This window comes from Balaenoptera borealis (assembly GCF_965194805.1).
Source record: "Balaenoptera borealis genome assembly, chromosome: 3".
NCBI classification, from domain to species: domain Eukaryota; kingdom Metazoa; phylum Chordata; class Mammalia; order Artiodactyla; family Balaenopteridae; genus Balaenoptera; species Balaenoptera borealis.
This window is the reverse complement of record NC_138866.1, coordinates 147645068-147670542: the sequence shown is the minus strand read 5'-3', so window position 1 is coordinate 147670542 and position 25475 is coordinate 147645068. Positions and strand designations below refer to the sequence as shown.

Here is a 25475-nt window from a genome sequence, read left to right as displayed (position 1 = left end):
CACAAATATTTATGGAGCACCTACTATGTGCCAGGCACTGTTACAGCCATTGAGGAACAGCAATGAGCAAAACGGATATAAATCCCTGCTCACATAGAGCTGACATTCTAGTGGGAGAAGAAAGGCAACAAACAAACAGATGAGGAGAATATAGTGTGTCCAATGGCGAAAAGTGCTGTGAGGCAAGGGAGGGGGAGTGGGGAGTGCTGTTTGCATTTTAACATACTGGAGGCAGTGAAGGTGACATTTGAGCAAAGTCCTGAGAGATGAGTGGTCACATGGGTGTCATGGAAGAGAGGTCCAGACAGGGAACCACCAGTGCAAAGGCCCTGAGGTAGGAATGCAATTGGAGGGATAGAGAAACAGCAGGGAGGCCATGTGCTGCAGCCAAGTGAGCCAGGGGAGGACTGATGAGATGAGATCAGGTCAGGATGGCACAGGGTGGGATGGATGGTGCTTACATATGTATAGCTTTTGTAATGTAAGAAGACAAATTGTTTAAACAGGAAAGAGTTAGATTCTAGTAGAAGCACAAACCCAGATGAAAAGAATACCCAAATCCAATCATGGTGAGCCAAGCAAAAACCACACAGGGAACTACATGATGGGACCAACATTTCTGGAGCTCTAACAGTGCCTGGCATGTCACCTGGGACCATAGGGACAGGCTAACTTAGCTTTTTTTTTTAAATGTATTTATTTAATTTATTTATTATTTTATTTTTGGCTGCATTGGGTCTTCATTGCTGCGCGCGGGCTTTCTCTAGTTGCGGTGAGCGGGGGCTACTCTTTGCTCGGTGCACGGACTTCTCATTGTGGTGGCTTCTCTTGTTGCAGAGCTCGGGCTCTAGGCACGCGGACTTTAGTAGTTGTGGCATGCGGGCTCAGTAGTTGTGGCTCGCAGGCTTCAGTAGATGTGGCGCGCAGGCTCAGTAGTTGTGGCGCACGGGCTTAGTTGCTCCGCGGCATGTGGGATCTTCCTGGACCAGGGCTCGAACCCATGTCCCCTGCCTTGGCAGGCAGATTCTTAACCACTGTGCCACCAAGGAAGCCCTAACTTAGTTTTTAATAACCGTATTAATCTAGGAAAAGAGAAACCAAATTACCATGCGGGGTGAGAGGCATAACAGAAAGGGCTGGGCTTCCTGGGGCCTAGTAGGGTGTGAAGGGGAAAGGTGTTTGCATTCTTAGGCCTGGCTCCAAGGTGGGTATGGAGTGTGCCCTCCCCTGCTCCCTTGGGCGTGTGTATGCCTCCCGGGACCCTCACAAGGAGAGGGTCTCTGGCAGGCAGTGGGAGTACCCAGGCATTGAGGGCCAAGGCATTTGTTATACAAGCCTTAGTGTGAGTCAGCCCCAGCAGTCCGGTAGGCCCTGTGTGTCCTGATCCTTGAGGGCCATTCAAAAGGATGGCAGCCAGCTCCCAATAGGACTCAACTGGGTCATCGTCTTTGTCATTGAACTAATATGCAACTTCCGTTGCCCAGGAAGCATGGTAAGCTCACACATGCTCTGTGACTTGCAAACTAAGCTTGGGCTGAGGCCCCAGCTTCAGGCCTACCTGACCTCCCTGTTTCTCCTGGAGCTACAGGCTGAGGCCGCAACAGGGAACACGGACAGGCCCGGGGCAGGGAATGAGCAAACAGGCATCGCCAGGAGAGGGGCTAGGAGAGAAAGTGAGGCAGGGCAGGAGTTGAGGGAGGTGGAAGGCCATGGGGAGGTGATGGCTACAGAGTCCACACTTTCACCCTGAGCCTGGCCCAACCCCAGCCCGGCACAGCTGCCCAGGGACCGTCGAAGAACATTCAGAACTCTCAGTCCTTCACCAGAAGCTGACATAGTGTCACTGTTACAGTCACCCATCATGGACATAGAGCATTATCGTCTAAATGGTATTTTGCGGGGGGGGGTGTTTATTCACTTTGATATTGAGAGAGAGGAGGCAGGGTCACATAACAGGCTCAGCACACTTTCACCCAGGACTCAGGGAGAGGGTCCCAGGGGGTCCACGCCCTCACAGGGACTGTCACCCACACACTCCCCTTCCGCCCTCTGCCCCAGACCCCATATATCCGGCCTGGCCCGGTCCAGCAGCGCCTAGCCAGGTGAGCAGTTATGGCCAGCACCTGATGGCAAAGAGCATAGTAAGGTCCCTGCCCCAGCTACCAGCCCTTCCAATGATCACTGGGGTCAGCCTGACACGGGTTCAAATTCTGACTGTCCCAGTTCCCATACATGTGGTCTTGAGCAAGTTAATATTTAATCCCTCTAAGACTAAATGTTCTCATCTGTAAAATGGGTAGTGCTTACTTTACAGGGCTGTTTGGAAGATTACATAAAATCCTGCATGTAAAGCACTTAGCACAGGGACTTCTCTGGTGGTCCAGTGGGTAAGACTGTGAGCTCCCAATGCAGGGGGCCCAGGTTCGATCCCTCTTCGGGGAACTAGATCCCATATGCATGCCGCAACTAAGAAGCCCACGTGCCACAAGTAAGAAGCCCACATGCTGCAACTAAGACCCAGCGGAGCCCAAATAAATAAATATATATATATATATATATATATATATATATATATATATATATAAAGCACAGCACGGTGCCAGCTCATAGCAAGTACTTGGTAAATGTTAGCCATCATGATTATTTTCATCATCATTACTGTCGGCATGACCACCTTACGATCTACTGTTCACACAGGATTTCACTGCCCAAGTTTGCATTTGTGTTTATGATGGTGGGTGTTGGCATCACGCAGTCCTTTTTAATTGCTGCTGGCTAACAAGAAAAGAACAGAGGTAGATTTAATGCATAAATGATGCATTGAAGCCAAGTGCAGCCCAAATGATGTAACAGCCCACTGTGCAAACAGAAGTATTACAGTAATTCAAATAGAGAAAAGTAGTGGGAGAACTAAGTCATTCCCCAGCACATGGCAGCAGCCACAGGCATGTCAAACTCAAAAGGAAATCTACTCTTATTGGTCAGTCCGATATCACTGTTAAGTGGCAGTTTGGTTTCAGCCAAACAACATCATCCTTCCCATTAAACTAATATTGTCACTTTGAATTGTATTGGGTTTGTAGTTTTGTTTATTTTTGCATTCTCTGTCCCTTTTTAAAATTTTTTATTGAAATATAGTTGATTTACAGTGTTGTATTAGTTTCAGGTGTACAGCAAAGTGATTCAATTATATATATACTATATATATACATATATATATATATTCTTTTTTTATTTTTATTTTATTTATTTATTTTTAAATTTTTTGGCTGCATCGCACAGCATGTGGGATATTAGTTCCCCGACCAGGGATCGAACCCACACTCCCTGCATTGGAAGCGCAGAATCTTAATCACTGGACTGCCAGGGACGTCCCTATATATTCTTTTTTAGATTCTTTTCCATTATACGTTATTAAAAGATATTGAGTATAGTTCCCTGTGCTATTCATTAGGTCCTTGTTTATTATCTATTTTATATATAATAGCGTGTATCTTTTAATCTCTTGTTTATTTTTATTATGTAAACTTCTCCAGAATGTACTGCTAAGTGAAAAAACAAATTGTAATATGCTACCTTTTGATTAAAAAAAGGGAAGTACAGGAATAGAGAGAGATAAATGTGTGTGTACATATAATTTTGGGGGTTTTTTTTGTTTGTTTTTTTGCAGAAAGAAATAGTGGAAGGATAAATCAGATCTAATAAAAATTGGTACTCAAGGGACCTCCTTGGTGGTCCAGTGGGTAAGACTCCACGCTCCCAGTGCAGGGGGCCTGGGTTCGATCCCTGGTTGGGTAAGTAGACCCCACATGAATGCCGCAACTAAGAAGTCCGCATACAGCACCTAAAAATCCCGCATGCTGAGACCAAAACCCGGCACAGCCAAAATAAATTAATAAATTAATTATTTTTTTAAAATTGGTACTCAAGTGTGGAAGGGGGCTGAACAGAAGGGGCAGAGGTATGAGCAAGATTGCTTTATGTGTATTTTTCTGTATAGTTTTGACCTTTGAATCATTTTGGCCTGATGACTGCATGACAACTATAAGGAGTATACCTAATAAAACAAAAATAATTTACACCTCAACCAGCATTGGGGAGGCTGCAGGGGTCTCTTTCCCATGAAGGGAATGTACAGGACTCAGATTTGAGACCCATGTCAGTGATAAAGAGCCCTATTGCGGGACTTCCCTCGCGGTTCAGTGGTTAAGACTGTGCACTTCCACTGCAGGGGTCACGGGTTCCATCCCTGGTCAGGGAACTAAGAAGACTGGCCCTGCCCAGGACTTTATGAGAGGACTTGGCAGTGACGTGGCCTGACCGCCAGGCACCCCTTAGCGAGCACTGCCCGCTCCTGTTCCTGAAATGGGTTCTAGAGCCTCCAGTCCCCAAGCAGGCATTGGGGTGTGGGGTGGCAGCTGCCACCAAGACCCCACCAGCCTCAATCAGCCTGGTCCCTTTGCCCCAGCGGCTGCCCACACTTTCTGCACGTCATGATGTGAACATGTCGGGAAGCACTGCCTCAGAGGACCGTCTGCTGACCTCTGACCTCAAAGGAGCCGGCAGCTTGCAAAATGGTTACAAGGCACCTCACGTGTCACCCAGGGACCAGGCCACACCAAAGGCTGCTTTCAGCACAGCAGCAATGCAAGGAGACTGGCCGCTCTCCTCCTAGGAAAAAAAAGAAATCACCTAACAGCACCAAAGAAGGGCCACAGGGAGGGCAGAGATTTCATCCACGAACGCCTGGGTTTGGACCAATGCAGAAGAGTTAGAAGCCTCCACAGCCAGCCCACTGGAAGAGCGTGCCTGCCTCAGAAGGAAGGAGGGTGTAATTTAATCATAGTAGCTACCACTGCGGACCAGACGCTGTGCTGAGTGAGTACTTTACAGGTATCACCTGATGGGCTGGATATTTTTTACCCCAGTTTACAGATGAGGAAACTGAGGCCCTAAGAGGTTAAGTAATTTGCCCAGGGATAGGGGGTAGCATTCAAGCAAGTGTCAGGGCTGGATCTGAGCCCAGGGCTGGGCTGGTAACAGCACACTGGATGGGGGGAAGGGCAGCTCTGTGGTTCTGCAGCACACACCCTATAGAAACATCAACATTACGACTGGGAGAGTGCAGGTGAGCAAGCCTTGTCCAAGAAAAAGTAAAAGGTGAATCACAGCTGAGCCACCCACATCACGGTGCCTCGGGAATCGGCATCTGATTCAGCCCTTGTTCACCCTCTTCTAGAAGCAGAAAGCTGAGTGGTTTAAGTTTGTGTGTTCCCCAGGTTCAAATCCTGGATCTTCCTCTTCCTGTGACTCCAAGCAGGCTCTCAAGGCCTCAGTTTCCTCATCTGTAAAATGGGAATAACAATGGTGCCCGGCTCAGGGTTGCTATGAGAAGTAAAGGGGACAATGAGAGGAAAGCACATAGCAGGGTGCCTGCCAGGGAATGAGCAGTGAGTGCTCTGGGAGTTTTACTGTTGACTCAGGGCAATCCCTTTTTGCCAAGTCTGAAGCTAAAGATGCTGACAGGGATGTGATTTAGGGAGAAGCACCTGAACCCACCCAAGCGGTTGGGCAGTGGGGCCCCAGGCCTGGGTGCCCTGGCCAGCTCTTGGCCTGAGGAGGCTCTGCCTTCCCAGGGCAGACAAGTGGCATGGCTCCCGTCCATCCTTCCCAGGCCTGCTCCCTGCTCAGGAGCCCACAGACTCGCTTAGTGGGTTATGAGAGTCACCCCGACATCCCCAAGCCAGACCCCTCACCCCACATGTAACATGGGAGGGTCACAAATGGTGCCTCCTGCATAGAACAGTCGTGGGGCTCCCACTCTTACCCTCACCCCCCATGACATGTCTTCTCCCCATGGTAGTCAGAGGGGCCTTTGAAAAGGCCCAAATTAGTAAAATTCCTCCAAACTGTCCATTGTTCAATTCAGCATCCAGCCCAGCCTGCCAGATGCTGCATGGTCTAGCCTTGTCTACCCCTCTCATCCCATCTCTTCCCACTGTCACCCTCTCCCACGGCGCTCCGGAGAAGTGTCTGCTCTCCAAGTGCACAAGCTCACACACCAGGCCCATGCACCCTGGTTTCCTCTGCTCACTGCCTGGGACTCCCTCTCTCCAGATCTTCACTCCTTTGTCTCTTGCTTAAGCCTCTGCTCAAATATCACCTCCTCAGAGAGGCCTTCCCTGACCATCCCAGGGACAGTACCCTCCCCTCTCCCAGGCATTACTACACCACCCTCTGTTATTTTTGTTCCAGAGTACTTACCAGGATCTGAACTTCTCTTATAAACTGGCTTAGTTACCTGCTGTCTGGACTTCCCTCACAACTGGAGCACTGGAGGAGGTCCCGCACCACACCCAGTCAATATCTGAGGAAGGAATGATTGAAATGCCTGGTGCACAGTCAACTCTCCACAGATTTTTATTGTCACACATCCCCATGCTAGGCCTCTCCTTGCTCCCCTTCCTCACTCCGGACTTCTGAGACCCTCGGTGGAGGTCTCCATCAGCTAAAAACACTTGAACTGTCCGTGAGACGCCCCTCATTGTTGGCCGCCCCCAGGTCTCCCTGCTGGGCATCTTGGCACCCCTCCCTGCTGAGTGCACCCCCCTGGGCACGGTCGATTCTGGCAACTTTCCCGTGCACCCTGCTCCTATAAAGGCTCTCCGCTCCCCAGCTGTACCAGCCCCACTGAGGGATAGCACCCGCCCTCCTCCAGGTATTAACTGGCTTTTCCCCCAGCAGTGTTTGTTTTAGGGATTAATGGTAGTGGAGGAGCCTGTAATTTCCAGATTCATCTGTTCCTTTCCTGGTAGCCAGCACTACATTTGTTTTTTTTTTCCCCAAGCCCCTGATAATACCTTTCCAGACACGTTGGTTTGATAGCATCATCCAATGGAAAAACTCTCCAGTGTTTCCTCTAAACCAGCGGACAGGCTCTCGCTGGCTTCATCGAAAGACGTCGGAGCTGAATGTTCTCGGCATCCCTTTTCCTCCTTCCTTAGGTCAGCCTTAAGGCCCGTGATCATTTTCTTTTTTGCTGTTTCCTTTTTAAGTACTGCAGTGACCGCCACCCCTCCCCCCATTCATCTGGCACAGTCAAGAAATGGCTACTTCATGTTAGTAAATTTCCAAAATAATGCCTTTCAAGCACTAAAATGTTAAACAATGAAATACATTTTAAAAACAGCTTTATTGACATATAATTGACACGCTATAAACTGCACATATTTAAAACGTACAACTTGATCCATTTTGACGTTTGTGTGTACCCATGGAATCATCACCACAATCAGGATAGCGAACATATCCATCACTCCCCGAAGTCTCCTCCTGCCCCGCCCCTCTGCCCCCAGCCACCACTGATCTGCTTTCTAAATACATATTTAATGCGAAGCTGGCTCACCCACTTCCCCACCTCAGTAAACAGAGTGTGATCAACGTGATTGTTCCTTTCCTCAATTCAGCATTATCATTAACGTTCCTGAGAGCGATGTCCTCAGGTGTCGTGGAGATACATAAGATCGTTTGCCCTGAACACTAAATGGCCCCATTTGTTGCATTGCCATGCCAGGCGGTTTGGGGTTTGGGAATTTTCTCCCTTGCTGCCTGCTGTCTCAGCGCATAGTTCCCAGCAGACAACCCCTGATGCCTGGAACCCTGGCACACAAACCGTCTCCCGCACCACTCCCAGTCCTCACTCCGGACCAGTGGTTCTCAGCCGGGGGCAACTTTACACGCCCCCTCCAGGGGATGTTCGGCAATGTCTGGGGACACTTTTGGTTGTCATAATGGGGGTGGGGTGCGACTGGCCCCTAGTGTTTAGAGACCAGGGATGTTGCTAAACATCCTACCATGCAAGGGACAGTTCCCAGAACAAGAATAACCTGGCCCAAGATGTCAATAGTGTGAGGTTGCAAAACCCTGTTCCAGTAACAAAACTGATAGGAAAATTCAACAAGAAGTCGTTAACTGACTGTTTTACCTTTTTGTATCAAGAGGGAGAAGGGGGGGCTTCCCTGGTGGCGCAGTGGTTGCGAATCTGCCTGCTAATGCAGGGGACGCGGGTTCGAGCCCTGGTCTGGGAAGATCCCACATGCCGCAGAGCAGCTGGGCCCGTGAGCCACAATTACTGAGCCTGCGCGTCTGGAGCCTGTGCTCCACAACAAGAGAGGCCGCGATAGTGAGAGGCCCGCGCACCGCGATGAAGAGTGGCCCCCGCTTGCCACAACTAGAGAAAGCCCTCGCACAGAAACGAAGACCCAACACAGCCATAAATAAATTAATTAATTTAAAAAAAAAAAAAAAAGTGGGACTCCTGATATTCATCCCACTTAAAAAAAAAAAAAAAAGAGGGAGAAGGAAGGGCAGAGTTTGTTGGAACTGCAAGGCCAGAAGGGAGGGTGAAGCTTCAGGAAGATACTGTCATGTCTCAGGTACCTCCTAAGTCTCCCAGAGGTGGTCGCTGGCTTCCTGAGGACAAGTTCTAAGGGACTCAGCTTGAGGTCCCAGGGCCAGGCATTCAGCAGGTGCTCAATGAATGTCTGCCAGACTAGAGTGCACACAAAGCACCTATTTGGTGCCCAATTGTGGGTAGCACTGCCTGGGCACTGAAGGCAAGGCAAAAGACACAGAGCCAGCAGAAGGGAACCAGCCATTAAGCCGACCAGTGACTTGGGGAGGCAGCAGAGCCAGCAGGTAAAAGGTAAGTGCGGAGCTAGCCCAGTAATTGGGAACATGAGAAGGGCTGACCTTGCTGCAATCCTGTCCCAGCGTGACCAGATACATCACCACCACATCACTTCTAGCTCCTCCCCCCACCCACACAGACACCCTGTTTGCCTGTCCTATAAAGGAGGTTTTCCCAAAGTGGTTTAGCCAGAACTGGAAGGGCCCTGCCCAGTGATGGGATAGGAGGAGGGACCCCAGGTGTTCTGGAGCTAGATGGTGAAGTATGGGCATGCTTTATTCAGTTTTGCATGACTTAAAATTTTAATTATCTTATTCTAAAAGTTATTGTAGAAATTCCTGAAAATGCAGGTAAGCAAAAAGAAGACAACAAAAAGCTCTCAAATCCCCACCTTTTTAGAGAAAATACCAATTAAATTTTGTTGTCTGCTCTTCTATGCATGTGTGGATGTGGTGCAGACATTTTGATTAAAACCAGGTGTCGGGGGACTTCCCTGGTGGTCCAGTGGTTAAGACTCCGCGCTTCCACTGCAGGGGTCGTGGGTTCGATCCCTGGTCGGGAACTAAGATCCTGCATGCCGAGTGGTGCAGCCAAAAAAAAAAAAAAAGAAGAGAAAAGAAAAAGCCCAGGTGTGGGTGCTGCTGCGAAGGCTTTGTTTGAGGTGCCTGAGAGTGGGGCAGAGATTTTGAGAGAAAGGGACCCCCGGAGCACTCCAAGGGGACAGTGGGAGTGCCTGAGGTAAGGGTGACTGGGTGGATTTTACCATAGGACAACGGTTGCTCTTGGGAGTCTCCCAGGTTAGCCCCAAATCCAAGGATAAAGAGAGGCCTGGCTGGCTGGACGGCTCCTCCGGCCCCCTGCTGGGAAGGTGGGAACTGGTCACAGCCCCTTCCTCCCTCAGGCCTTACCCATCAGGCCCTGCTCCACCCCATAGGTCGCCCCCCACCCTGTTGCCAGACTTCTGTCACGTGGTGCCCCCTGTCCTATTAACTGCTGTGTAAAACGGATAACTGTGATCCAGAGGGCCCTGGGCTCTTAGGGCCCCAAGTCAGTGGACCTGGGCTCTGCAGGCAGTTGAGCTCCTTCTGGCTTTTAAGGCCTCAGACAAATTGTTGGGAGTGATAAAGAGAACAAAACCTGCCCACAGGACTTGTTCCAGGAGAAAAAGAATTTGGCTAGCAGTCACCAGCTGTGGCAAGCTGGGATTCTCTCCAGAGGGCTTTTCGCAAGGAGGTGTCTTCCACATTCTTTTTTTCTTTTGTTTTTTGGGGTTGTTTTTGGCCACGCTGCATGGCATGAGGGATCTTAGCTCCCTGACCAGGGATTGAACCCTTGCCCCCTGCAGTGGAAGCACAGAGTCTTAACCACTGGACCACCTGGGAATTCCCTCCACATTCTTTTTTTTTTTTTTTTAATTTATTTGTTATTTATTTATTATTTATTTTTGGCTGTGCTGGGTCTTCGTTTCTGTGCGAGGGCTTTCTCTAGTTGCGGCAAGTGCGGGCCACTCTTCATCGCGGTGCGCGGGCCTCTCACTATCGCGGCCTCTCGTTGCCGAGCACAGGCTCCAGACGCCGCAGGCTCAGTAGTTGTGGCTCACAGGCCTAGTTGCTCCGTGGCATGTGGGATCTTCCCAGACCAGGGCTCGAACCCATGTCCCCTGCACTGGCAGGCTGATTCTCAACCACTGCGCCACCAGGGAAGCCCCCCTCCACATTCTTTTAAACAACCAAATCGTTGTAAAATACAGTTGTATGTGAAACCCTAAAATAGGAGCAAGACTAAGGTGGAGATCCTCCGGGGCAGGGGCTTACTCTCTCGGTCCTCTCCTCTCTCCTTCCCTCAGTGATGCACTTCTGAGCAACAGTTGAAAGAATTCTCCTTATGCCAAAGGCAGGATTGGAGGGGCCGGCTGTCGGGAGAAACTGGGAAGCTCCAGTGCCTCTGCTGGGTGGCAGCCGCCTGAGACAGGGCTAGCCCCTCCTCCTCCTCAGACCCACTTCGGCTCCCCTGGGGCCGGCCTCCAGGATGGGTGGGGCACCTAGAGGCAGACAGGATTGCTTTCCTTCCGGGTTTACCTTTCTTGTAAGTCAGAGGACAAGGGGGAAGGGCACTGGGGGACTCTGAGGCTAGATGGGACCAGCCCTGTCCCCATTTCCCCTCAATAGGGATCTCTTGCTCACAGACTTAGGAAGAACCGTGACTCACTTCCTGCCTAGGTCTGACTGAAGAAGTATTGTTTTCCCAACTGTGGCTGGTGCTGCTAGTTGGAGCCACCCCAGGGTGGCCCCTAGGAGTCTTTGCTCCCTGTGGGGGGCAGTTCCCATTCCAAGAGGGGGCCAACTGGACTTATCTCCCGGCTCAACTTTTAGGACTGCACATTCTTCCCTGAGTTTCCGGTTTTTGCACTGTTTGTACAGGTGCCCAAACAGTACCTTATCCCACTAGTTGAATATTATCTCCATTTTACAGAGGGGTAAATTGAGGCTCTGAGAATTAAGTAACTTGTCTAAGGTGGCATAGTGTAAATTAGTACTGCAGGGTTTCAAACGCAGGTTTGCTGGTTGACTTGTCACCTAGTGAGTTACTTTACGAATGTTACTTAACTTCTCTGGGCCTCAGTTTCCTCCTCTGTAGATAGTGATACATGAAAGATCCCTAAAGGAAAATTGTATCCACCTTACAGGGTTTGTGGTAAGGATAAAATAATTTAACACACGGAAAGAGCTGAGAACTACTCCTGGCTCAGAGAACATGCTCTGCAGTGTTCGGTGCTCGTTTTTGTCATTATCCCCAAACCGGTGTTGAACAGATCACAGGATAATATTGTTCTGCCAGGTTATCTCAAAGCGAGCAGGAAAGGATGGGCAGAGACTGCTCTGCGACCTTGGAATAACCCAGCCTGGGGAGCTTTTGGCCACATTTCCCCTCTTTTCTCTCTCAGCTCAAGCAGTGGTGGCCTCGGCCAAGTAGCACAGACGTTTTCTAGGGCAGGGACCCAGGGAGGGAGAGGAGCCGGCTGGTATATTGCAAGTAGCTCAGATTCAGGCTCTGCCAAAGCCCTAGATCTCTTCCAGGCTCTGAGGCCTGCTAGTTGTGGTATCTTGGGCAAATTATTTAAACCTTGTGCGCCTCAGTTTCCTTATCTGTAAAATGGGATTAATAATGTCAGCCTGAAAGGATTATGTAGATTAAATAATGTACATGAAAAGGAGATAATATAAAGTGATTGGCCTGGTGCCTGGCAGGCGGTTGGAGTTAAAAAAAAAAAAGTTTTAAAAAAATTAAAAGGGGATGGGCTACTTGTTCTGCTTATCCACCTGTCTATATAAATGCAAATAAAATCGTGAGTCCTCTAACTGCAGGCCACGAGGAGGTTTGCCCAGGCGCGGTGAAGCCCGACCTCAGATGGGGTACCCCAGGTGCGTCATCCCAGGGCACTTAACTCGGTCGTGCCCAAACTCGTGGCTTAGGAGTGGGGAAGTGGGGGGAGAAGAAGGCCAGCTTCCCCAGAATCCGGCCGAGACTGGGCTCAGAGTGACGCCTCGAGCCCTTCCCAACCCCTGCCGGGGGTTCCGAGTTCGGGTCTCCTCGGCCGCCGGCCCGGGGAGCTCGCGGCGCGAAGAGCCGAGCCCGGGGCGCGGGTGCGGGCAGTGGGGCCTGGGCGACGCGCCGGGCGGCCGCGAGGGCTTTGGGATCGCTGGCTCCACTTCCTACCTGTCCCGACCGTGAGCCGGAGGCAGCGGGCGCCCCGCAAGGCCGGAGCTCGGGGGCTGCGGCTCTCCCGCTCCGAACGCGGGCCCGGGGCCGGGCGGCATGGGCGGCGCGGCGGGCCAGGGCGGCGGGACCGCTGCGGCGGCTGCTGGGGAGCGCGGAGGTGGCGCCGCGAGGGGGAGGGGGCGCGGCGGCGGAGGAGGAGGAGCCCCGGCCGCCGCAGCCGCTGACAGCGGCCCGAGTAAACAAGCCGCGCCGCCGCCGCGGCCCGGCCGCTGCCCCCGCCCGCGCCGGAGCCGGAGCCGGAGCCGAGGCCGAGGCCGAGCCCTGCCCTGGTCGCCGGCCCGGCCGAGGCCGCGCCGCCGCTCCTCCCCGCCTCCGCGCGGTGACGCTGCTGCCGGGCGCGGGGATCTCGTCGAGCCCAGGCCCCGCCGCCGGGCTCTCCGCTCGGCCGAGGGGCGCCCGAGCCGCCGCGGCGCTCGCCTGGAAAAGTTTCCCCGCCCGCGCTCCCTAGGGTAAGCGGCGAGGGCGCGGGGCCCGGTGGAGGCAGCGCGCCGGGAGCCGGGCCCGAGGAGAGCCGGTCGGACTGGGCCGCTCTGCCGGAGGAGCGGGCTCCGCGGCCCGGGCGCCCAGGCAGGGGAGGGTCGGGGTCGCTGGCACGGAGGCAGCCCGGGCCCGGCTGCCCGCCCGGCTTTCGAAACTGGCCCCCGGGCCGGCCCCGAGGGTGAAGCCGTGGGGAGCAGGAAGGGCGCCCCGCAGCCCACCTGAGAGCGTCGGGCCCGGCTCGGCTCCCAGCCCTTGTAGGTGCCGGTACTTTTCCGCTTGGGGCCGGGGCGAGCCCTCTGACCTCAGGAAGCGCCAGCGGGGCCCCCGCTGGGGGCGGGATGGCGAGAGAATTCCAGAGGCGCCGGGTGCTCCCGCCTCCCCGCAGTCCTTCGGGGGCCGCCGCCGGCACTCCGCGGCTGGGGAGGGCCTGCGCTCCCGCCGGGGGAGGGGAGGAGCGGCTGTTCGCGAGGCGGAGGGGATTATTCACGGCCCGGGCCTCGTCCCCGCCCGCACACCTGAGCGGCGAGACACTCAGGTGCGGGATCCGCGGGCGCTGGGAGGCTGGCTCAGGTAGGTTCCGGGGCTGCCTCCCGCGGAGGCCTGGCCGAGACCCCTGCTGCCCCCGTGGGGTGGCTGGACTGAGGGGCGGCCTGCTTGCCAGACAGGTCTTACAGCAGTCACTTGTCAGGTCAGTACCTGCTTTCCCCGCCATCCCCTAGCCCTTTGCCCCTGGGGGTGCAGACCCTCCTCCACCGGAGGATGTCAGAATTCTTTCTGACTTGGGAAGTGGGAGGGGAACCCAGGTGATGTGGCCTAGTGAGGGCTGGGCAGCTGCTGGCCAGGTGTGGGCACAGCATAGGAGAGTAGCCAAGCGTGACCCGTTTCAACCAGAGTGGCCCAAGTTTTACAATTTCCTATACTGGGCTTCCACATAAGATTTGATTTTTTAAAGATTCTGTGGCTTTAAAAATAAGTTTGAAAACCTCTGGTCTAGCAGTTTTTACCATCTAGGAAACTGAGGCCCAGAGAGAGGAAGTGACTTAAGATCACATAGTAAATGAGTTGAGTAAAGATTGGAATTCAGAATTTCAGCACAGCCTTCGGTGCCTGTTACAGGACCTGGCTTGGTGTTTCTTTGCTGGAAAGAGAGACGGGACCAGGTTTCCCAGGCAGCCCTGTCCACGCCAGACCCCCAGTGCCTGGGAAACAGCAGCTGGACCTGGGGTAGGTTCAGTTTGGGTGCCTCAGAGTGGGTGTCTGTGTTAGGAGGTTCCTGGGACTGGAGAAAATGGCTTTGGCCTAGAACACAGCCACGAGGAGCACCCACAGGTCTCTCTGTGGCCACAGCCTGGAGCTGACTCCCATGTGAGAGGGCTTCACAGGAGGCTGGAAATACAGCAAGCCTCTGGGTTTGAGCCGAACTGGGACTCAGAGGGTGAGTCAGAGTCTGGGATGGGGGTGGGGAGAAGCCCATTCATTCATTGTTCTCAGTGCCTGCTCTTTTGGGAGGGGGTCCTCCCTCCCTCCCTCCCTCCCTTCCTCCCTCCCTCCCTCCCTCCAGGATGTTGAGGCAGGGCTGTCTGGAGGCTTCAGGCTCTGTGGAAGCCATATCTACGGCTCACCGTGGCTGGGGATGCTGAGCAGACAAAGGCTGGTCCTTTCTTGGGGGATTGTTTGGTTGTGCCTGAAGCCCGCTTTCTTTTTGGGTGCTGCAAGGTAATTAAGTAGTTAATCACCTTTACCACCAAGCAGCTGCAGCTCCATCCACAATGTCCCAGAACTTGGGCTGGACGCAGATGAACCCAGTCTTGATTTGGGAGTTCCAGTACGACTCACAGCACTGTGGTCAGGAGATGGCCTTTCTTGACATCTGGAACCAAGAGGCCGCTCTTGTGGCAAGAAGGGGAGAAGAGGGCTTGTTTCTATCTGGCTCTGCCCCTAGGTCTCCATATCCTCTGTTAAATGAGGGGCTTGGATTTCCTTCACCCCCTAGGGCTGGATGTCTGGCTGCCCAGCCATTGCTCAGACCAGCTTTCCGGAACTTGGTCACCCAAGGCATCATGGGGCTGTGGCTTCCAGGCCTGTCCGGGAACCCTATGGACTCTGCCCATCCAGGGTGAGGAGGAGCTGCATTGTGGATGCCTCCTGCCATCAGCTGTCAGGTTATTTTGGTGTAAACTGAAAATACTCCAGGAATTGTGTGTTGAGTCTCTCCAGCCTGCAGGGTGGGACTGCAGCAGGAGCAGGCAGGGAGGCTGACTGTGACTGAGGGCAGTCTCTGGAAAAGGAGTGTTCCCAGTGGTGAGCCCGCCTGTCCAGCTCTCCGGGGCCCGGGTGAGATGGGGAGCTTCATTTTGCCATCCAGCAGAGTGGCCTCCTTTGGGGCTGGGCCCTGGGAGTGGTGGGGGCATCCGGGGCCGTGTGGGCAGGCGCTGTGCTCAACAAGCTTGGCACTGAGGCGGGACACCTCCGGCAGCCCCACCGGGACCTCCCCCAGCTTCTCCCCACCCCAGGGGCTTGGCTTCTGGCTAGCCAGGGGCCCTATGTGGGGACAGTTATGTGGCCCCAGGCAGAGAGGTCCTGCTGTCTGTTTGCTGAAGGAGGAAAAACAACACTCGGACTATTGATTCAGCTTCACCTTGGCGCTCCTGGCTCAGCAGCCAGTGTTTGCCCTGGCTGCCCGGGCTCAGATTACGCAAGGCTGGTGGGTGTGGAGCGACCGAGGGGGCTGCTGGAGGCCTGCAGGCCAGGGCTGGGTGGCCCCAGCGTTTCCCAGGAAACTGTGTAAAAAAAGAGCCTGAGCCCCTGACTTTGCTGATGGTCTGGGCCAAAGAGGGAGGGTGAAGCCACTGCGATCCCCCCTCCCCGTGCTCAGCCCCCAAAGCCCCCATCCCACCTTAGGTTACCCACTCTTTCTTGCCAGGGGCTGTGGGTCTTTGCAGGTAACTCCCTATGGCTGGGTCTGCTTTGCTGAACTAGGAAGCCCTAGTGAGCTGTGTAGACACCGCCCATTAAAACACTTTAAAAAGCTAACATTTTATTCCTTTATAAAATATACCTGGGTAATTTGGAAAATATACATGACACAAAAGAAAATAACAATTACTCATAATTCTCACCACCTTGAGAGAACCATTGTTAGCATGTGTCCTTCCAGATTATGTTTTGTGGTTTTATATAAATATACACGTATAAATAGTTTTTTAAAAACAAAACAGGATTATAGGTACCTACTGCTTTATAACCCACCTTTTTAAAAAATAATTAATTAATTAATTTTTGTCTGCATTGGGTCTTCGTTGCTGTGCGCAGGCTTTCTCTAGTTGTGGCGAGTGGGGGTTACTCTTCGTTGTGGTGCGAGGGCTTCTCATTACGGTGGCTTCTCTTGTTGTGGAGCCCGGGCTCTAGGAGTGCAAGCTTCAGTAGTTGTGACACGAGAGCTCAGTACTTGTGGCCCACGGGCTTAGTTGCTCCATGGCATGTGGGATCTTACCTGACCAGGGCTTGAACCCCTGTCCCCTGCAGTGGCAGGTGGGTTCTTAACCACTGCGCCACCAGGGAAGTCCCTATAACCCACCTTTTTTTTTTTTTAAATTAATTAATTTATTTATTTATATTTGGCTGCATTGGGTCTTTGTTGCTGCGCATGGGCTTTCTCTAGTTGTGGCGAGCAGGGGCTGCTCTTCGTTGCGGTGTGCGGGATTCTCATTGCAGTGGCTTCTCTTGTTGCAGAGCACGGGCTCTAGGTGCATGGGCTGCAGTAGTTGTGACACGCGGGCTCAGTAGTTGTGGTTCGCGGGCTCTAGAGCACAGGCTCAGTAGTTGTGGCGCACGGGCTTAGTTGCTCTACGGCATGTGGGATCTTCCCGGACCAGGGCTCGAACCCGTGTCCCCTGCATTGGCAGGAGGATTCTTAACCACTGCGCCACCAGGGAAGTCCCTAACCCACCTTTTTGACTTCAATTCTGGCAAGCATTTATTCAGTTGTTGCTTCTAATTTTGAGCGACTCAAGCCTTGGTCCTCTTCATCCCACTTCCGTATTCTTGCGTGTGGAGGCGGTCCTTCTGTCCATCTATCCGGCTAACCTTGGGGGGCTGGATTTTCACCCCTCCCCCCCAGAGCCCCTTTCAGGCCTGGAGTGAGCCGTGGGGTGGGAAGGCAGCTTTAGTGCGTGGCTGGGGAGCGACTGACTCTCCCTCTTCTCCTCCCTTGTTCCTCTCAGAGCCGGCAGCCCTCATCCTCCCCGCGCAGTCCTGCCCGTCTCGGTCCCATGCCCCCGCCAGTCAGCCCCGGGCCACAGTCAGTGAGCAGGCACACGGGAGCCGAGGCCCTGTGACCAGGCCAAGGAGACGGGGGCTCCGGGGTCCCGGCCACCTGTCCCCCCCAATGGAGCTGAGGCCCTGGTTGCTATGGGTGGTAGCAGCAGCAGGAGCCTTGGTCCTGCTGGCGGCCGATGTCCGTGGCCAGAAGGTCTTCACCAACACCTGGGCCGTGTGCATTCCTGGAGGCCCAGCCGTGGCTGACAGTGTGGCACGCAAGCATGGCTTCCTCAACCTGGGCCAGGTAGGTGTTCTTCCCTCCTGCTGGCCGAGGCATAGGACATCGCCAGGGGGTGGGGCCAGTGAGGGCAGGGGTTCCAGCACCCAGAGCAGGAACTCTGGGGCTTGTCTTCTCAGGGGCATCTGGGTAGTAGGCATGTTATGGGTGGCTTGTCCTGCCCTTGGGCTTCTAGCCTAGGTTGCTCAGTGGACCGGTGTATCCCAGGGGGGGTGAGTCCCCCTCAGCCCGCTGCACCTCCTTGTGGGGTCCTGGGCGGGGAGCAGATGCCCACCACCCCCTGCCGTGGTGAGCCTCCCCTTGCAGCCGGTTGTCCACCCCCATCCCCCGCCTCCATGAGGACTGGCAGATGGAAAGCCCAGCTCAGTCTCCCTGCTCTGTTGTAGATCTTCGGCAACTATTACCACTTCTGGCATCGAGCGGTGACAAAGCGGTCCCTGTCACCTCACCGCCCGCGGCACAGCCGGCTGCAGCGGGAACCTCAAGTGAGTGCGGCCCCAGCCCCTCCTGCTGCCACCCTTCCCTTTCAGTTCTCAGGAGGCCTTGCTCTCCCTCCCCACTCCTCCACCCACACCATCTCTCCCTCACTCCCTCACAGGTACAGTGGCTGGAGCAGCAGGTGGCAAAGCGACGGGCCAAACGGGACGTGTACCAGGAGCCCACGGACCCCAAGTTTCCCCAGCAGTGGTACCTGGTACGTTGCCTCCCTGGCTGCATCCATCCATCCACTGAGGGGTCCCGTGAGTGGATGAGGCCGACTTCCAGGCCTCCTGTCAGTCTTCCTCTGTCTGCTGAGTAATCTTACTCCAGCCCATCCTGCTGAGCCCTGGGGAGTGCCCTCCCAGAGTTCTTTATAATTCCATGAGCCCAGACAACCAGTGGTGGCATTTGAGGAGCAGGGGCGGGTGGAGAAGGAGCTTTTGGGGGTGGCAAAGGGATTCTCCAAGGTTCCCGTAACCTCACCCAGCAACCACATCTCGTAAGTGCTGGGTGACGGGGGTGGGTGTCTCTGCAGTCTGGTGTCACCCAGCGGGACCTGAACGTGAAGGAGGCCTGGGCCCAGGGCTACACGGGGCGTGGCATCGTGGTCTCCATTCTGGACGATGGCATCGAGAAGAACCACCCGGACTTGGCAGGCAATTATGTGAGGAGGTTGGGGAGGGAGGCAGCCATCCCTGGCGAGGGGAGTCTAGGGATGGTCCTGTTCTGCCGGTGTGTTCAGGCTGACCCTGATGATGGCCATGTCCTTTCCAGGATCCTGGGGCCAGCTTCGATGTCAATGACCAGGACCCTGACCCCCAGCCTCGGTACACGCAGATGAATGACAACAGGTAAGAATTGCAGGTCCCTGGCCTCTGCTTCCCTTCTGTTTTCCACTGAGGAAGCAGATGTGCCCTTCCCGAGAGGCTGAAGTCTTTTCCATAGTCCTGGTCTAGCTGGGGCTCTGAGGGAAGGTTCGGTCTGAGTGGAGGTGGCCATAGGCCAAGAGGAGCGGGGGGTGTGTGGTCTGTGTACAGATGTGGGACAGCAAAGGTAGAGGGGCATGCATGTGGCCCTTCCTGCTCCTCAGGCTGCACCCACCATGCTCTGTCCACTGTTAATGCTGTGCTCTTGGCCCTGGCAGGCATGGCACACGGTGTGCAGGCGAGGTGGCTGCAGTGGCCAACAACGGTGTCTGTGGTGTAGGCGTGGCCTACAATGCCCGCATTGGAGGTGGGTGTGGGCCTTGGCTACCCGGTCTTTGGGAGGACCCTTCCAGTGGGATTCTTCTCTATTCACTTCCCATCTAGCCTGTGTCTGCCACTTTCCCGCTGTGGATCGTTTTGACCGCATGGCTCTTCTTTAGAGGGTTCTTAGTAACTCAAAAAGCTGAACCACCTGTGCTGGTGGCCCTGTGCTGTGGGGCGGAGGGAGTGTTTCTTAGCAGGAGTCTCCCTAAATCCTCACTGTCCACTCTGAGTCCTTACATGGCAGGCCTTGATCACCATGCTCCTTTGGGACCCCAGAAACTCATCCTAGTCCAGAATGTGTGGTTGGGGCCCAGGGAGATCTCCCCTTTTCCCCTGCGTCTTGTCTTCGAAAGGCAGAGGCTGGCCAGTGAGTTAGGGGCTCAGGGTTTCCCAGCACCATCCTCTGCCCTCCCCTGCCCATCCTCTGGGTGCAAGGCTGGGTGTGCTCCAGGGAGAGCTCCTGGCAGCTGGACCCACGCAGCATCCCTCTCCCCGCCCCCCTCCATGGCCAGGGGTGCGCATGCTGGACGGTGAAGTGACAGATGCGGTAGAGGCACGCTCGCTGGGCCTGAATCCCAACCACATCCACATCTACAGCGCCAGTTGGGGCCCCGAGGACGACGGCAAGACCGTGGATGGGCCAGCCCGCCTTGCTGAGGAGGCCTTCTTCCGGGGGGTCAGCCAGGTGAGGTGGGGGTCCTGGCCCCGCCCTAGAAACCAGGCCCAGCCTCGGGGGGTAAACTAGGCGCTACCTTTTCCATACTTCTTTGTGTTTTTCTGTTCCTATTTATTTATTCTTGTGTTTAATTTTAATTTACACAAAGTTTGTTTATTAAATGTTATTAAAATGTTAAGGAACTGGAAGGACAGAAAAAAGAGAAAAGTAAATACTAATTACCCATAATTCCACCCTTTGGAATCACCAGTCTGAGCATTTTGGTTGGTGGTCTGGGTCTCTCTTTTTTGTGCAAAAAAGGATGAGATCCACCAGGGGTCTCCCAGGGGAACAGGGGCTGGATAGAGAGTCCCCCGAGAAGGATGCTCCAGCCTTCCCAGTCTCGAGCAGCATCTTCCTGCCAGGCCTCCCCCAAGTCCTGTTCTCGAGTGACCCCAGCCCACTCTGTCCACAGGGCCGTGGGGGGCTGGGCTCCATCTTTGTCTGGGCCTCTGGGAACGGGGGCCGGGAACATGACAGCTGCAACTGCGACGGCTACACCAACAGCATCTACACGCTGTCCATCAGCAGCGCCACGCAGTCCGGCAACGTGCCCTGGTACAGTGAGGCCTGCTCGTCCACGCTGGCCACAACCTACAGCAGTGGAAACCAGAACGAGAAGCAGATCGTGAGTCCTGCCCCGGGTGGCGGCTGGGGAAACGGGGCTGCTTGCTGGCTCTGCCCGGGGCCCCCTTTCCAACCCCGTCTGCCTTCCACCCGCACGTGGCTGGGTGGTGGTGGCTAAGGCGTCATGGGATGGGGGCTAGGGAGCTCTCCAAGACTCCTGGGGACTCTGGAGCCATCGGTGAAGCCCCTGAGAAGACTCTCCCTGAAAACATGCGTTGCTCTTAATGATCGCCAACCTTTAGTTCAATCCTCTCATTCCTCGGGAAACTGAGGCCCGGAAAGGGCCAGGCATCGGCCTGTCCACAGCAAGTTAGCAAGGCAGCAGGTGGGACCAAGGTTTCTTGGCCCTGGCTCCCCACTCCTGCTTATGGTGCTCAGGGCCTGTGGGCAGAGGGAGGGCAGGCAGGTGGCCCCCCTCTGGTGCCCTCCCCCCATTACAGGCCCAACATCATTGTCCTCCTGGTAGGTGACCACTGATCTGCGGCAGAAGTGTACGGAGTCTCACACAGGCACCTCTGCCTCTGCCCCCTTGGCAGCGGGCATCATCGCTCTCACCCTGGAGGCCAAGTAAGTGGGTGGGGGCTGAGGCGCAACCCTGTCCCCACCAGCGCCCCCTGCAAGGCAGCCCTTGGTCTCCAGCTTCTTTCCGAAGAGACAGCCCCCAAGCCTCTCCGTCCTTCCTCTGCAGTAAGAACCTCACCTGGCGGGACATGCAGCACCTGGTGGTACAGACCTCAAAGCCAGCGCACCTCAATGCTAACGACTGGGCCACCAATGGTGTGGGCCGCAAAGGTGAGCACAGGGCTGGATTGGGGGTTGCGGGGGCCCTGTGTGCCTCCCAACTGACCCCGCCTTCCCTGCCCCACAGTGAGCCATTCGTATGGCTACGGGTTACTGGACGCAGGTGCCATGGTGGCTCTGGCTCAGAACTGGACGACGGTGACCCCCCAGCGGAAGTGCATCATCGACATCCTCACTGAGCCCAAGTGAGGGCTGGACCCTGGCTGGGAGGGGGCAGGCGGGACCTGAGGGGCGCAGGGGTGCCCGCTGGTCCCCCTGGGCCAGGCTGATAGACCGTCACGGTGCTCTCCGTGCAGGGACATCGGGAAGCGGCTGGAGGTGCGGAAGACTGTGACCGCCTGCCTGGGGGAGCCCAGCCACATCACGCGGCTGGAACACACTCAGGCGCGGCTCACCCTGTCCTACAACCGCCGCGGTGACCTGGCCATCCACCTGGTCAGCCCCATGGGCACCCGCTCCACCCTGCTGGCCGCCAGGTGCTTGCCCTCTCCTCTGTCCAGCTTGTCCTGTCCCTCACGTCCACATGCATTCATTCATTCACTCACACAGCCCTGAAGGGCACCAAATACTTTTCCACTGTTGGCATTTTGGGAAGGATGGTTTTTGTCCTATGGGACTGTCCCATGTTGCAGGAATCCCTGATTTTGCCTATTAAATGCCATGTCTGTGTGCCTTCCCATGCGTAGTACCCTTGCACATTTCCAGAATCTTCTGGTTGAGAACATTTGGCCTGCTGGGAAACACCCAGCAGGCATTTCCAGCCCAACGGGGTTATGCTGCACTGGGGGGAGGGTGTGTGGTCCATGTGCTGTGGGCTCGGTGTCCCCTGGCTGGGATCCCCCAGAGGCCTCAGGCAGCTACGTGCACCTTCCTCCCCAGGCCGCACGACTATTCTGCAGACGGGTTTAACGATTGGGCCTTCATGACGACCCATTCCTGGGACGAGGACCCCTCTGGCGAGTGGGTCCTGGAGATTGAAAACACCAGCGAAGCAAACAACTATGGTATTGGGGGTGCTCGAGGGCTGGGGATGGAGGAGGAGCGCTGGCAGAGTCTGAGGTGCCGGGCGTGGCTTCTGACTTTTGCCTCCCCCCTCAATAGGGACACTGACCAAGTTCACCCTCGTGCTGTACGGCACGGCCCCCGAGGGGCTGCCCACACCTCCTGAGAGCATCGGCTGCAAGACCCTCACGTCCAGCCAGGCCTGTGTGGGTCAGTCGTGGGTGCTGTGAGGGCTTGGGAACCTGAGGCTGGGGACAGAGGGCTCCTGTCCTAAAGGAGGAAAAGGGGTGTGAAGAGACGCTGGGACCCCCAGGGTGACCACAGTCCTGGGGCGGGTGGGAGCTCCTGGGGACGGCGGTGACTGCCTGGGGCTGCAGGTCCACAGGCTGCCACTGTCGTGGGGCTCAGGGCCCAACAGCCATGGGCGGCTGGGCTGACGCTCACCTTCTGCCCCGTGCCGGCAGTGTGCGAGGAAGGCTTCTCCCTGCACCAGAAGAGCTGTGTCCAGCGCTGCCCTCCAGGCTTCGCTCCCCAAGTCCTCGACACGCACTACAGCACCGAGAACGACGTGGAGATCATCCGGGCCAGCGTCTGTGCCCCCTGCCACGCCTCGTGTGCCACGTGCCAGGGGCCAGCCCCCACAGACTGCCTCAGCTGCCCCAGCCACTCCTCCCTGGACCCTGTGGAGCAGACATGCTCCCGGCAAAGCCAGAGCAGCCGTGAGTCTCCGCAGCCGCAGCAGCCACCTCGGCCGCCGCCCGCGGAGGTGGAGGCAGAGCCGCGGCTGCGGGAGGGGTTGCTGCCCTCGCACCTGCCCGAGGTGGTGGCCGGCCTCAGCTGCGCCTTCATCGTGCTGGTCTTCGTCACTGTCTTCCTGGTCCTGCAGCTGCGCTCGGGCTTCAGCTTCCGAGGGGTGAAGGTGTACACCATGGACCGTGGCCTCATCTCCTACAAGGGGCTGCCCCCCGAAGCCTGGCAGGAGGAGTGCCCGTCCGACTCAGAAGAGGACGAGGGCCGGGGCGAGAGGACCGCCTTTATCAAAGACCAGAGCGCCCTTTGACGAGCGCCTACTGCCCGCCCCTTCGAGCCCATCCCCTCCTGGGGCACTTTTTAATTCACCAAAGTATTTTTTTATCTTGGGACTGGGTTTGGACCCCAGCTGGGAGGCAAGAGAGGCAGAGACGGCTTCCCACCCTACCCTTGGGCCCCCCGGCTGCCTGAGGTGGGACCCCAGGACCAGCTGGGGAGCAGGGGAGGGCCTCTGCCCACCCCCAGCACGCCTGCGTGTGGAGAAAGGAGTGAAACCTTTAGGGCAGCTTTCCAAGTTCCAGGCCCCAGCCAGAGTTCCCTGCGGAGTGAAGAGGGGCAGCCCTTCCCTTATGGGATTCCTGACCCGGGCTGCAGCTCTCGCCCCTTCCCTGTTCCTCTAAAGCAATAATGGTCCCCATCCAGGCAGCAGGGAGGCTGGCCTAGGGGGTATTTGAAGGAGGAGGCCACCTCTCTAAGGGCTTTTGCATCCCTGACCCCATCCCCCACCTCTGGTGAGCCTCGGGCGGAAGCAGTAAGCAAAGGAAGGGACCAAGGCAAGGCAGGCACTTCCAGGGTGCACACGTGTGTGCACACATGTGTTTGTCCCTTTGCCCACCTCCACTACAGCTGGCTGCCTGCTGAGCGAGGCTGGCCCGGCCCCGTGCTGGTGTGCTGACCACCCTCCCCTCTCTGGCACCCTCTCCTCCTGCCAGGGCCCAAGTCCCTGTTTTCTGAGCCCGGGGCTGCCTGGGCTGTTGGCACTCACAGTCCCGGAGCCCCTGGGTGGGTGGTGGGGAGGGACGGTGGCCCAGCCGGCCTCTCCCGCCTCCCACCCGATGCTGCTTTCCCCTGTGGGGATCTCAGGGGCTGTTTGAGGATATATTTTCACTTTGTGATTATTTCACTTTAGATGCTGATTTCTTTTTTTTTTTTTTTTTTTTTTGGTATTTTTAATGGGGGTAGCAGCTGGACCATCCACCTTCCCACACCCACTGTCCACCCTGCTGTTCCCCCCGGCTGCCCTGGCCCTGAGGTGTGGGGGTCTGCAGCGTGTTGCTGAGGAGTAGCTGAGCCCCAGGTCCTGAAGAGGCAGGCCAGGCCAGGCGGGCCCTAGGAAAGGAGGAGTACAGTAGAAGGGGCAGGCTGTCGTCCATTTCAGATGGGGCTCCTCGTGCCAAGGGCTCATGGATCACTGGTTCTCCAAGTGCCAGGGGTGGGCAGGCAGTGGCACTGAGCCCCCCTCCAACACTGTGCCCTGGTGGAGAAAGCACTGACCTGTCCTGCCCCCCAAGTCCCCCTCTTCTGACGTGCCTTTTGTACCCCTCCCATTAGGACAATCAGTCCCCTCCCGTTTGGGAGCCCCCTTTTCTTTCTCTTCCCTAGCCCCTCCTGGCACCCAGCCACCTGCCCAGGGGTGCCCCCACCTCTCCCATCCCCCCCCCCCCCCACCCTTGTGGCCAGCCCAGCTGGTTTTGTAAGATACTGGGTTGGTGCACAGTGATTTTTTTTTTTCTTGTAATTTAAACAGGCCCAGCATTGTTGGTTCTATTTAATGGACACGAGATAATGTTAGAGGTTTTAAAGTGATTAAACGTGCAGACTATGCAAACCAGGCCTGGTCTCCAGTGTGGTGATGTTCTTCCCAGGACCTGGGGCTGCGTCCAGGATGGGCTGCGGGTGAGGGCTGGGGCGAGTTACATGCCCGCATGATGTCCTGCCTACCTGTAAGTGCCCAAAGTCCACTTCCCGTGGCGCTCAAAGCCTTCTTTAGGTGGGTGTGGAAGGGATAGCAGCTGGAGACAAGCCCCAGGGGTGGGACTAATGAGCCCCAGGGGTGGGACTAATGAGCCCCAGGGGTGGGACTAGCTGAGCACCTCCACCCCCACAGGCCTGGACTCCAGCAGGGTGGAGAGTGATGGCCTGTGTCCAGTTGCTCAGGGTCTCCCTTGGCTGAAGTAGCCTGGCCGCCAGCTGTAGGGCTGAGGCCTTCGGTGGGGCCTAACTGGACCAAGATGGCTTTTGCTGGGGAGATCCTGAGTCCCACACTAGGAACACCATACCTCT

The 25475-nt window shown here is 55.7% G+C and overlaps 1 protein-coding gene across 11 annotated transcripts; it reads left to right on the top strand.

Annotated features, from left to right (window-relative positions):
* Positions 1-8931: 8931 nt before the first annotated feature.
* Positions 8932-25024, top strand: FURIN (furin, paired basic amino acid cleaving enzyme). Of its 11 annotated transcripts, none has more exons than XM_082388297.1 (17): positions 12669-12918; positions 14943-15111; positions 17173-17513; positions 17894-17992; positions 18106-18201; positions 18523-18651; positions 18762-18838; positions 19132-19220; positions 19750-19922; positions 20368-20580; positions 21046-21146; positions 21268-21371; positions 21448-21565; positions 21677-21856; positions 22260-22384; positions 22482-22592; positions 22847-25024. In XM_082388297.1, the coding sequence occupies exons 2-17, from the start codon at positions 14949-14951 to the stop codon at positions 23440-23442; spliced, it is 2715 nt and encodes a 904-aa protein (XP_082244423.1). In that variant the 5' UTR covers positions 12669-12918; positions 14943-14948; the 3' UTR covers positions 23443-25024. The 11 variants fall into 11 exon arrangements, with proteins under 11 accessions (XP_082244419.1, XP_082244425.1, XP_082244423.1 ...); XM_082388292.1 differs by lacking the exon at positions 12669-12918 and adding an exon at positions 14066-14173 and having other exon boundaries at positions 14943-15065; XM_082388294.1 differs by lacking the exon at positions 12669-12918 and adding an exon at positions 14066-14173 and having other exon boundaries at positions 14943-15065; positions 22482-22588; positions 22847-23445.
* Positions 25025-25475: the final 451 nt, after the last annotated feature.